General features: G+C 45.4%; 1 protein-coding gene across 2 annotated transcripts in view; it reads left to right on the forward strand.

Annotated features, from left to right (window-relative positions):
- Positions 1–12,911, forward strand: part of FGF18 (fibroblast growth factor 18) — a 125,617-nt gene that overhangs the window by 71,725 nt on the left and 40,981 nt on the right. For both annotated transcript variants that reach the window (XR_011360223.1, XM_069954231.1), the window contains exon 3: positions 9,537–9,717. Coding sequence is in view for 1 of the 2 variants with exons in the window: in XM_069954231.1 (XP_069810332.1) it covers positions 9,537–9,717 (181 nt within the window). In the remaining variant the exon portion in view is untranslated. The remainder of the gene's footprint in view (positions 1–9,536; positions 9,718–12,911) is intronic.

Consider the following 12,911-nt stretch of genomic DNA (forward strand, 5'->3'; position numbering starts at 1 on the left):
CCCCCACCATTGTATAGACCCCCTGTGCAGCCCCCCCCATTGTATAGACCCCCTGTGCAGCCACCCCTCATAGTAAAAACCCCTTGTGCAGCCCCCCTCCTGTATAGACCCCTTGTGCAGCCCCCCACATTACAACATTTATGTAAAAAATGAAAATAAATAAATAAACTCACCTCATCTGGATCCTTGATCTCCTTCAGGCCTGGCAGCTTCTCTTTTAAGTTCAGTGAGCTTCCGGGACGCCGGCCCCAGCCGGAAGCTCACTGATGCAGGACCGCGGCGCCCGGACTTCTCCTCTCTAATGCACGCAGCTGACATGTGACGTGATGACGTCACATGTCAGCTGCCGAGGAGGAGCGAGGAGAAGTCCGGGCGCCGCGGTCCTGCATCAGTGAGCTTCCGGCTGGGGCCGGCGTCCCGGAAGCTCACTGAATTTACAAGAGGTCCGGCGGCAAGAGGTCCAGAAGTGGCAAGGGGGGGCAACCCCTATAGCTACGCCACTGGCTGGGACGCAAGTGACGTCATTAAGATGGCAGCGGCCGGCATTAATGCACCGGAATAAAGGAGCAGGTAAAGTATAAGATACAGACTGCAAATACAGTCTGTATCTTTATGAAGTCTATTTATGAAGATACAGACTGCAGACCGATGCAGTAATGCCGGCCGCTGCCATCTTGATGACATCACGTGCATTTCAGCGGTGCGTTCCAGCGTGACGTCATGAAGATGGTGGCGGCCGGCATTACTGCACCAGAACAAAGGAGCAGGTAAAGTATAAGATACAGACTGTAAAGGCAGTCTGTATCTTCATTTTGTGTATTTATGAATATACAGACTGCCTTTGCAGTCTGCATCTTATACTTTATCTACTCCTCTTGATCGCTGCAGCAAGGCCGGCGCCGCCATCTTGATTACGTTACTTGCGTTCCACCACTGGAATGCAAGAGACTAAATCAAGATGGCGGCGCCCGGCCTTGCTGCAGCGGACAAGAGGATTAGGTAAAGTATAAGATACAGACTGCAAAGGCAGTGAAAAACTTTGAAATTTTCTGCTTGCAAGGAAAATAGTTATGCCACATAAATTAGTGTCAATCATATCAATTTTATTGAAATGCGAAAGAATGTAGTATACAGCAATTTGGCCTAAACATGGCCGGTGTGAATAAACCATATAACAAGTGTCAGAGCGCAATCTGACAATCCAAACATACATATTACATATTCAGGTGCCCAACAGGTAATGCATTAAGTAGAATAAAAGAAAAGGAAAAGGTGGTGTCAAGAGGTAATATAGTAGGACAGGTCCGCACATGTGCAGATGTATACCAGGGTGCCCAGAGCCTTTCAAACGTGGCCACAGAATCTCCCCTAATGCCTGACATTTTCTCAGACAGTAAGACACTGTAACCTTATCTAATTGTAGGGAAGGCTGCTTCCAGTTAGAGGCAATATGAATCCTGGCAGCTAGCAGGATATATTGTGCCAATTTAAAGGCTCAAAAGGGAAGTCTAGAGGGCTTAATCCCAAAAAGACATGCTTGAGGAGTTTTAGGGTGTGCACGGCCTAGGATATTCGTGACTATGTGAATCACCGACGTCCAGAAAGCCTGAACTACTGGACAAGACCACCATATGTGATGCATCGAGCCAGTGGCCGAGCAGCCCCATAAACAAAGTGTGGAAACCTCAGGATTTATGGCGTGCAGTCGAGCTGGGACATAATAAGCCCGGTGTAGGACCTTCAGTGCCGTTTCAGTCAGGGACACCTGCCAACTCCCCTTACTAAGAACCTCACTACTCATTCTCCACTGCAGTGGGGTCAGAGAAATGTGTAGGTCAGATTCCCACTGGGTCATATATGGAAGTTTCTGGTCGCCAGGTGGAGTGGTTAGCCGAGAGTACAGTAGGGACAACATTCCCTTACTATCTGGGGAATAAAGGGCCATATGTTCAAAAACAGTGGGTGTACAATCAGTGCCCATTGGGCAATAGGAATGGAGGAAAGAGAAAATTTGTCGTAAACGGAAAGATTCTGATGCTGGAGGCTCATATTGTCTAGTAAAGTTTTCTAAGGTAAGTAAGCGTTTGTGGCTTAGAAAGTCATGAAATTTAGTAAGGTTCTTTGAGGACCACCATTGGAATTGGGTAGGGGAGAGGCCAGGGGTAAACAAGGGGTTCCCCAGTATTGGTAGTAGAGGGGAGGTAGGAGACTGCATTTTTTTCTTAAAGCGGACTTTCCGCCACAAGGCTAAAGAATACATCACAATCTGGGCAGACGCATGTAGCCGGGGTAGGGAGGGCAAGCGGGACCACATCAGGGCGGTTAAGGTGTAAGGTCTTACTAGATCAGATTCGAAACTCACCCATCTGGGTTGATGGTTACCAGAGTGGATCAACAGAAATTGGGCCATACGGGCTGCTGTGTAATAAAGGCCAAAGTGGGGGACTGATAAGCCACCAGTTTGTTTATGAATCAGCATAATCTTCCTTGATATACGGGGGCGTTTCCCGTTCCAGATACATTTCAAAACATCTCGTTGTAAGCTGTCTAGATCAGAACGCACCAGGGGGATTGGCAGGCACCGGAAATAATAGAGGATCCTGGGCACTATAACCATCCTGACCGCATTTATCCTGCCCAACCAGGACAGGTGCGGGACATTTCACTTATATAGGTCTGACCGGAGTGCTGCAAGGAGGGAAGGATAGTTAGCAGAGTAAAGGGTAGACAAAGAAGGCGTAAGCTTGATCCCAAGGTAGGGGAGGGAGCGGGACTGGGGGCGGAAGCCAAAGTTTGACTGAATGAGCTGTTGTTGCGATAGGGGTACATTACAATAAATTGTCTCTGACTTGGACTGATTAGTACGTAGACCAGAGACAGTTCCAAAGTCAGATAGGGTCCGAAACAGATTAGGAAGGGAGGTTAGGGGGTTGGTGAGCGTAAGGAGAGAGTCGTCCGCAAAAAGATGCAATTTATATGTTTTGGAAGCAATTTGTACCCCCTGAATATCTGGGTTCAGGTGTATTGAGGTCGTCAGGGGCTCCATAGCCAACACAAAAAGTGCAGGTGATAATGGGCACCCCTGGTGGGTCCCCCGGGCTATGTTAATCAGCTGAGATTGGGAAGAAGGAAGCTTCAGGAAAGCAAAAGGGGAGGAGTATAGAAGATGGAGAATATGGACAAAAGACCCCCCAAATCCCATACGGTGGAGTCCCCCGAAGAGAAAGGCCCAGGACACGCTATCAAACGCCTTTTCTATGTCAAGTGCTAACAACATTAAGGATTTAGAATAGGCGGTCGACCATTGTAGGATATCAAACACTTTATGGACGTTGTCCGGGGCCTGTCTTCCCCAGACAAACCCCACTTGGTCACCATGAACTAAGGAAGGAAGAAAGGGGTTCAGACGGGCCAAAAGGATAGAGGTGAGGAGTTTAGCATCTAGATTGATGAGGGAAATGGGGCGGTAGTTAGAGGGGAGGGTGGGATCTTTGTTAAGTTTAGGGATTACCGTGATAAGGGCATCTAGGAATTCAGTAGGGATCGATGAGAGATCAGGAAAAGAATTTAAAAAGGTAAGAAGGGGCTGTAGTAGGAGAGGAGAGAACTTTTTATAATAGAGGGCTGAAAAGCCGTCTGGACCTGGGGCTTTGACCAATTTCAGCTTCTTAATGGTTTCGGAGAGTTCTTCGGACGTGATTGGTTGGTTTAAGACCTCACGTCCTTCTGCTGACAGTGTGGCTAGTGGAAGGGAATCTAGGTATGATTTAATCAGGGATGGGGATGGGGGGAGGGGTTAGAGTAAAGAGAGGAGTAGAAAGAATAAAAAGCACCATAAATGCAATTAGGATGGGAAGAATACACTCCAGGACGTACCTGTAGTTTATGAATGTGGTTAATCTTTTGCCTTTGTGCGAGCATTCTGGCCAGAAGCCTATCAGGTTTATTTGCTCATTTGTATTAGGTAGTCTGCATCCGTAGTGCCTTCTCCGTCCTGTGGGTCAAGACAGCATTCAGTTGAAGTTTAGTATCTAATATGGCTTTATATAAATACAGTGTGGGATTACACTGGTGGGCGATGGAGAGAAGAAGTAGTTTATTTTCTAGGGTGAGTTGTGCCCTGTTGCGATCCCGCTTCACCCCAGTGGCCAGGGAGATCAGTCTGCCCCTCATATAGGCCTTATGGGCCAACCAAACCCAAGTGGGGTCGGACGATGACATGGCATTAGATTGTAAGTAGCTAGTGAGATCATCCCGAAGTTGGGTCACAATTCGTGGATTGGTCAGCAGTGATTCATTTAAGCGCCACCTAAATGGGGTGCTTAATTTACCTATCATGTCAAATTCTGCTAGCACCATGTCATGATCCGACCATGACGACAGGACATGCCTGGCATATAATAGTGTTGGGAGGGTTGAGGTATTGGTAAGGATCCAATCTATCCGGGTATAGTGATGGTGGGAGGGAGAATAGTATGAGTAGCCCTTAGCCAGACCATTAAATTCACGCCATGTGTCAGCAAGGCCTAGTTCCTGAAAGGAGGTTACAATAGGCGTTGCTGAGAGCGGGGCATTATTTGACCGGTCCAACTTGCCATTGTGGACCATATTAAAATCTCCCGCCCAAATTAATGTTTCATAAGTTAGCATAGATAGCGTGGAACACACGGTAGTGAAGAAGCCCAAGGGATTATCTGTCGGCGCATAAGAGTTAAACTAAGCAAATTTGCTTACCATAAAGTTGTCCTAGCAATATAAGGAATCTACCTTCTGGGTGTACAGTCTGTGACTGGAGGGTAAAGGGGAGAAAATTGTGAAGAAGGATCATCACCACTCCTCTAGATTTAGAAAGGAGATACATAATAAGTGGAGTAAAGTGACATTCTTGGAGAGCTATAATGTCAGGTTTATGGCGAAGATAATCCCTAAAGGCTTTCTTCCTCTTAACCCGGGGAGTTAAAGCCCCTTACATTGTGTGACAATACCCTACACATAACAGGGCAATAGTGCAGGGTGCTGATTGTACACCTTCATCCTTCTAAGAGGAAGCAATAGTGGTCTATCAGTGCTCTCAAGTGCAGTAGCACTTCAATAAAGACAGGGAATGTAACAATACATGAAGGGCACAAGACAGTACAGTGCGCTCTGACAAACAACACGAAAAAACTCAGACAACAAAAGGACAAAACAAAACGAGAATAACAAACAAATTTGTGGAGGAAGAGTAGCTGGCAGTCCGTCCAGCCTCTGTCTTCCTAGGATACCCGAAGGTATGGCAGGCTGCAAGTGTAACTACCTGCATCCGGCAACTAAACCAGTCTAACAGCCGGTGAAAAGAGTATAGAAAAAGAAGAAAAACAAAGAAGAAGTGCAAACGGTTGCATAAGGCATCTCGGGTATACCGGTAGTAGCAGGAAATGTTCATGGTGGTACAGGATCGCCATCAGATCGGGTTGACGGTCGGGGGGTAGTAGGCTTGACCATGGTCCAGGTTCTCTGAGGCCTGGCGGGCCGCTGCTGCTTTGGTAATGAGTCCACATCTTCATCGGACATCTTCTTTCTTTAAGGCCTCCCTGGCTTCCGGCAGGGTGCGGACCACATAGGTGCGGTTGTTTATAGTCCAGCTTAGGGAGAAGGGGAAGCCCCACCGGTACTTCACATTATGTTTCATCAGGGTGAGTGTAATGGGGTGGAAAGTCCGTCTCCGTTCTAAGGTAGTAGGCGCCAGATCAGTGTAAAGTCTCACGGAAGGTGACATCCCCGCAATGGGTCTAGGTTGCGTGCGGTCGCCATGATGGCGTCTCTCACTTCGGGGTAATGGAGGCGCAATATGATGTCACGTGGTACTTCAGTAGTACGGGGCCTAGTGAGCGCCCTGGGAATCTGGTCAAAGCGCAGCATCTCCATAGGGAGGTCAGGGAGTAGCGTTTTAAATAATGGGGTAATTGTACCTTTAAGGTCAGTGTGAGTTTAGCTGCATTTTTCCAAATTTTCGCAAGAATTTCAAAATCAGATTTTGCATGGGACCAGTTCACATTTGAGGGGACTGTATGTTATGAAGCCCCACAAAGCACCCCATTTCAGAAAACTGCACCCCCCAAACTGTTCAACATCAATTCCAGAAAGTTTTTAACCCTTTAGGTGAGTTACAGAAATAAAAGCTAAGTGTGTAAAAAAAATTGAAAATTTCAATTTTCTTTGCAGAATTTATATTGTGATCCAATATCTTTCATAATAGAAAACCTATTTTCAGAGAAATGCACCGCAATTTTTATTGCTCTGTTTCTGCAGTTTATAGAAATATATGACATGTGGCCATGTTCACTATTTGACTTAACCACAAGCCTCAGATACAAAGGAGCGCCTAGTGAATTTTGAAGCCTTCATTACAATTGGCCAATTTTCAAAGTACCATTTCAGGTTGGCAGAGACACCATTTAGGAAACTACACCACTTGAGGAATGTAACAAGGGGTATAGTGAGCATATGGACCCCACTGGTGACAGACACAAATGGGGAACAATGTGCCGTGAAAATGAAAAATTACATTTTTTAAACTAAAACATTGGTGTAACTTTGAATTTTTCATGTTCACAAGGAAGCTGGATTTGGCCAGAATGGAGGACAAAGGCCATGTCGGGTTCGCAGAGCCCACGTGCTTCCAAAACAATGGAAACCCCCCACAAGTGACCCCATTATGGAAACTACACCCCTCAAGGAATGTTACAAGTGGTAACAATGTGCCGTGAAAACGATAATGTAAACTTGTAAAGCAATTTCCCATTGAGTACAAAAATACTCAATGCTCATATTGTGCCATGACGGCGCAGGACACGCCTCCAAAAGGAAGGTGCGCCATTTGGCTTTTGGAAGCTGGATTTTGCCAGAAAGGAGAATGGAGGCCATGTCGGGTTTACAAAGCCTTCGTGCTGCCAAAACAATGGAAACCCCCCACAAGTGACCCCTTAAGGAATGTAACAAGAAGTATAGTGAGCATATGGACCCCACGCGTGACAGACGCAAATGTGTTGTGAAAATGAAAAATTTAATTTTTTACACTAAAACGTTGGTGTAACTCTGAATTTTTCATGTTCACAAGGGGTTAAAAGAAAAAATAAACCGCTAATCATGTAGAGAAATTTCCCCCGATTATAGGAGTTCCCCACATGTGGACACAAAGTGCAAAGTCTGCAGAAAGCTTTCAAAGGGAAGGAGCGCAATTTGGATTTTGGAAGCTGGATTTGACCAGAATGGAGGATGAAGGGTTTGCAGAGCCCCTGTGCTGCCAAAACATTGTTAACCCCCCACAAGGTGGCAGGAAAGGGGAGAGGGCAGGAGAAGAGAGGAGAGGGTGGCAGGACAGAGGATGGCAGGACAAAGGGTGGCGAGAGGGAAGCAGGAGAGAGGAGCGGGTGGCAAGAGAAAGTAGAGGGTGGCAGGAGAGGGTAAGAGAAGAAAGGGTGGCAGGACAGAGGGTGGCAAGAGAGGGAAGCAGGAGAGGGGAGAGGGTGGCAGGAGAGGGGAGAGGGTAGGAGAACAGAGGATGGCAGAACAGAGGGTGGCAAGAGAGGGGAGAGGGTGGCCAGAGGAGAGGGTGGCAAGAGGGGGAAGCAGAAGAGAGAAGAGGGTGGCAGCGGAGAGGGTGGCAGGATGGAGGATGGCAGGACAAAGGTTGGCAAGAGAGGGAAGCAGGAGAGAGGAGAGGGAAGCAGGAGAAAGGAGAGGGTGGCAGGGGAGGGGAGAGGGTGGCAGGAGAGAGGAGAGAGTGGCAGGGGAGAGGAGAGGGTAAGAGGAGAGGGGAGAGGGTAAGAGGAGAGCGTGGCGGCGAAGAATGGAGAGGGTGGCAGGGGAGAGAGGATGGCAGGGAGAGGGAGCATGGCAGGGAAAAGGTGGCAGAGGGAGGGTCGCATGGAGAGGGAGGATGGCAGTGAAAAGGTGGCAGCAAGGAGAGGTAGATGGAGGCGGCGGCAGCACACGGGACTAATGGGGAAGAAGTTGGCAGCGGCGGCTCAATGGAAGCGGGAGGAGGAGGCCGCCGCCACTGCGTCCTCTTTCCCCTGCTGTCACGCGGCTGAATGGAAGGGGGAGGAGGAGTCTGTGGCCACAGCAAGGGGGAGCAGGCGGGAGCGGCGGGGGGACTCACGGAGGCGTCAGGCGACAGTAAGAAGAGGAACAGGGGGATTCTCGGTGAGCAGAGAAGGAGATTTGCCCGTGATTGGCCAGCCAGTGGCTACCGGCCAATCACAGGCGATGGGGGGCACGGTGCGGGCACGAGATCCCCAGGCACTGCGTTGATTGGTGCTGTCACCACTCAATTCCGGTTTACCCGCCTGGTATACAAGAATATTGCTGTGATTAGCCGCTCAGAATTGAACGGCCAATACAGTGATCGCCAACACGGGGGGGGGGGGGGGGGGGGACATGAGGATGCCCCCTACGTCACACAGGAAGATGGCTGCTGTAGTAAACAACAGCCATCTTCCTGGGATCACGACTGGGCGACCCGCGGCAGCCCCTTAAAGATCCAGCATACGGGTATGGAATGGGTCCTTAAGAGGTTAAGTACAGAATTTCTGTAATGTTTTAAATCACTATACCTTTATACATAAAAGTGTTGATTACGACACATGCTAAAATACTCGAATTCCTTTAAAAATCAGAGTGATCCAGAGTACATAGTCTACTGCATTATTCTGTCTAATGGCAGATCCCATTATAGATCAGTGGGTATGATGATTTATTAGAAAATGTCCTTAGCTGTAATTTGGGTTCCAACTGTTGATTCTAACTGAGCCGCGTCATAGAGTGGCAGAATTCCGGCCCACTTCCAGTGCTTCACCCCCAGCCAGTGCCCGGGAATAGAACGGCGCTGTACGCAGGAACTGGGCCGCAGTTCAATAAAAGGACTGTGGCACAGGCTTTCCCACGCTGGTGCGGTTCTATCCATGTGCAAAACTTAAAGCGAATGTACCTGATGGTACATAAGCTTTAAGCAACTTTGAAAAGCCTTTTATGGCCCTTTGTACCAGAGAATAAAAGCATTTGTTCCTGGGCTGGGGGTTATATAAAAATAACAAACATGCTATATTCACCTCCTCTAGTCCCACTCTGACTGCTGTGCTGGCACTCCTAGTTCAAGTTCTTCTGGGTTGAATGCAGTCTTTCCCTGCACAACCACAGAAAAAGCCAAGCAGCTAGGGGGGATGGAGTAGGTGAGTATAGCATTTTTATTTTTTTATACTACCCCCAGCCAGGAACAAATTTTGCCCATACAACCCCTTCAATCACTTGAGCTCCCAACACAAAAAAAGGATTTCTTTATATGGTGACTACCAGGAATAAAAAACTTAGCCTAAAAATATGCAAAGTACGCTTAGGAAACAGATTGAGTGGTCAGCTGTACAGAATTAGTTATGACTTATTGTACAGTGAATTAAAGAAAAAAAATGTGACATAAGTAACCAATATGTGATTAATATTCTCAAATATGTTTCATCCGCAAAAAGCCTTCATTTTGATTTATATTTTTCCATCAGATGTTTGCTGCTGAGGAAAACGTGGACTTTCGCATTCATGTGGAAAATCAAACAAGGGGAAGGGATGACGTGAGCAGGAAGCAACTTCGGGTCTACCAGCTCTATAGTCGAACTAGCGGGAAACACATTCAAGTTCTTGGAAGAAGAATAAGTGCTAAGGGAGAGGATGGAGATAAATATGGTAAGGTAATTTGATTTCAGATATGGTAAAGCAAACTTTTCACTTCTAGTTTCTTTATTCTTTTGAATATGTGGATTGTGGATCCTTTTAATGTGTTATTATAGTATATCTTTATTACATACACAGCATCAATTCATATAGATACATTCATTAAACATTAAAACAGAAAGTAAAAAAGTGATAAGATAATTTGCCACTACTCCAAAATACATACAGTTAGAATCCTGCATGCAGGACATGGGTGGTAACAATGTCCCTACTGTAATCCCCTACAACAATCCCCTGTACTATGGTAATAGTAGCCATAAGTACATTAGGTACATTCTACTAGTATGGAATAATTTTGAATAACTTGCACTTTTTTGCTCTTAGATCATGGAAGCACACATATAATATGTTATCTGAGGCTTCTTGTATATATGCTATTGAGATATTAGTGGTTATTTAAATATTATTAATATTAAGTTTGTTAATATGCATTGACTGAATAAGGGTCATATTTATATTAAGGCGACTCTGTATTCACCAATCCACCCCACCAAACCGCTACTACCATCAGTATGATCCTTGTCTTTTAAAATGCGCCTGGTGCCTTGGTTAGAGCAAAAAGCGCTGTGTCAAACTGGTGTGTCTTTAGGAACACCCCCAGGCAGGATTTCTATTCATCACAATCTAAACTGCACCTGTGTCACTACAGCCCAGATGCTGCTTAGACAAGTGATGAATAGGAAAAATCCTGCCTGGGGGCGTTCCTAATGATGAGTAGGGTGGGGAGGAAGGAAGGAGAGGCATTACAGACCTGGGGCAAAGACACTCTCTAGACCACACCTGTTTGACACAGTGCTGTAGATTAAAAGATATTTTTTTTTCTCTAACAAAGGCATCAGGCACATTTTAAAAGACACAACTGGTAAGGATTTACTCTCATCAAACGGATTGTAGTCGCGGTTTAGTGCGGTGGGTTGGTGGATACAGAGTCACTTCAAGCCACTTACTGACACATGGACCATTGGAATGGCATATATTTGGTTTTAATCCATTTGGGCATACATGAGTAACTTTGTATGTTTTTACACCTTATTGTTTTGAGCACTGATGCATTGTCAGTAAATGCCGAGTACTGATACAGCGCTGTATATTTTGAGCACTGACAGATTTGAGGCATACATTTCAGTCTCAAATAGAATTGTGAGTGTTGTTCTATACATAAATATCAACAATTTACTATTTTGGTGTTGCATAGATTTCAGCATGTCTAGTTTTATTATAATTGCCAGTTACTTTTTTCATACATAGACCTCACATATTTTTTAAGTTAAACATCTATATAGTATTATGTGTGATGGGCGCTGTTATACTATTTTGATTTAGATAGTAAGCGCTAGCATATCCGCATCGTTTTATCATCTTTATTGACTAGCACTGACATATCTCAGTGCCTATATGTTTAAAAAGCCCTTTTATTTTGATACTATTTGTACTGCAAAAACTATTTGTTCCATGTTTTTGTATTAATATTATTATGGTGTTATATGCAACCATACAACAACTACTATTTATATTTATGTGTTGAAAGTCACTTACTATGATGTTTTTAATAGTATTCATGCTCACAGTTTGGTATGTTTTACCCAGGGACTTAGTGAATATTTGACACATAGTAGTACCTAGCATGCTGGTGCACGGACATACTGCCAGATTCTATCACATGACTTGGTTACATGTGTGCAGTGACTGGGATTAGCAGTGACCGGTACTTGACTCAGGCGCATCATGGAAGTGCTGGTGATGAAAACTTTGTGCGCCTGGAAGTTGGGCTAGGCTCATCATGAGTATCATACACATGGGCCACGATTTTGCACCACTTCCTGAAAGGAACCATCATGTGCAAAATATACATTGGGTATGGCTGGGGTTCTGTGACTCTAGTTTACATTAGAGGGGAAATTTATTTAAAAGCCAAAATGCCTTTTTGAGGTGCAGATGGGCCAGATCGACGTAAAAATTTTCGCAAATGGTCTATTTGCGAATATTTTATTCGCATTGGGCTGATCTGCACCAGTGGGGCTTAGAGGGGGCGTTACAGGGGGTACGACTGCATGCAGAGTAGGCGCGACCTCTGCGTGCACAGCATTTATCATTTTTCCGGGGGGAAAATGAACGTGAAACCTACTCCAGCTCTGAGCTGGTGTAGGTTTCAATTTATTCACACGGACGGGCTCCGTGCGCACAGAATTTATGTAGAGGCAGTGCCCCTCTACATAAATCCTCTGAGCTCGGAGATGCAGGTACATGTTTCCTTGTACCACAACAATAAAAGAATTAAAAAATTATTTTTTTGTCTGTCGGCTTTCAAGTTGTCTACCGTCTGTGTTAAAGTGATTCCAGAAGAGTTATTGGGTACCTTAGTAAAGAAAAGGGCAAAAGAGCAGTGTCCAGGGAGTGGCACTGGAGCATGGAGGATGTAGCTCCCGTCATCATCTTAGCTTCAGAGACCAATGTGTCTGGCTGTGTATAGAAGAGGTTGTACCACACAGGGAGTTTGTTATCGAACACTGAGCATTCTTCCTTCTGAAGGTCTGACATCATGCAAGAAGGAACTGTTACTTAGTACAATTGGACCCAATTGCAGCTTTTGGTAAAGTGAAGGCTGCAGAAATGAAACCTGCAGAGGAGGAAAGGGCAACATCCAGGATAAATGCCATTTAAAGTGTCACTGTCTTTATAACTTTCAAAATTTAAATCAACAGTAGATGTGAAATAAAGTAAGTTTGTAATATACATACATTGTTGTTGTTTTGTTTTTTTGTTGCTGTTATCATGCAGTAAAATAAAGCTGAACTTACAAGAACTCCAGGTCCAGTCTCCTGAAGGCGGATTGTCTGACTTGTGCTGGTTGGAAAAAACAGACTGAACACAGGAATTCCGGCCAGTACAGAGTGTCATGGTTCAATGTGTCCATCAGTCACATGACTGCCTTCTCTCTGTGAGCGCTCAGATGGCCAGGGATACACAGGACTTCCTGTTTTCCATGATAACTAAAAAATAAATAATGAATGTATATTGCAAACTTGCTTTATATCACATCTACTGTTGATTTAGACTTTGAAAGTTATAACAACAGTGACACTTTAAGAATTCCCAAATCCTTTTTGGGCCCATATGTAATACCTTCCTTAACAGATTCACATACA

The sequence above is a fragment of the Dendropsophus ebraccatus genome, chromosome 1 (genome assembly GCF_027789765.1).
Source record: "Dendropsophus ebraccatus isolate aDenEbr1 chromosome 1, aDenEbr1.pat, whole genome shotgun sequence".
Lineage (NCBI taxonomy): Eukaryota > Metazoa > Chordata > Amphibia > Anura > Hylidae > Dendropsophus > Dendropsophus ebraccatus.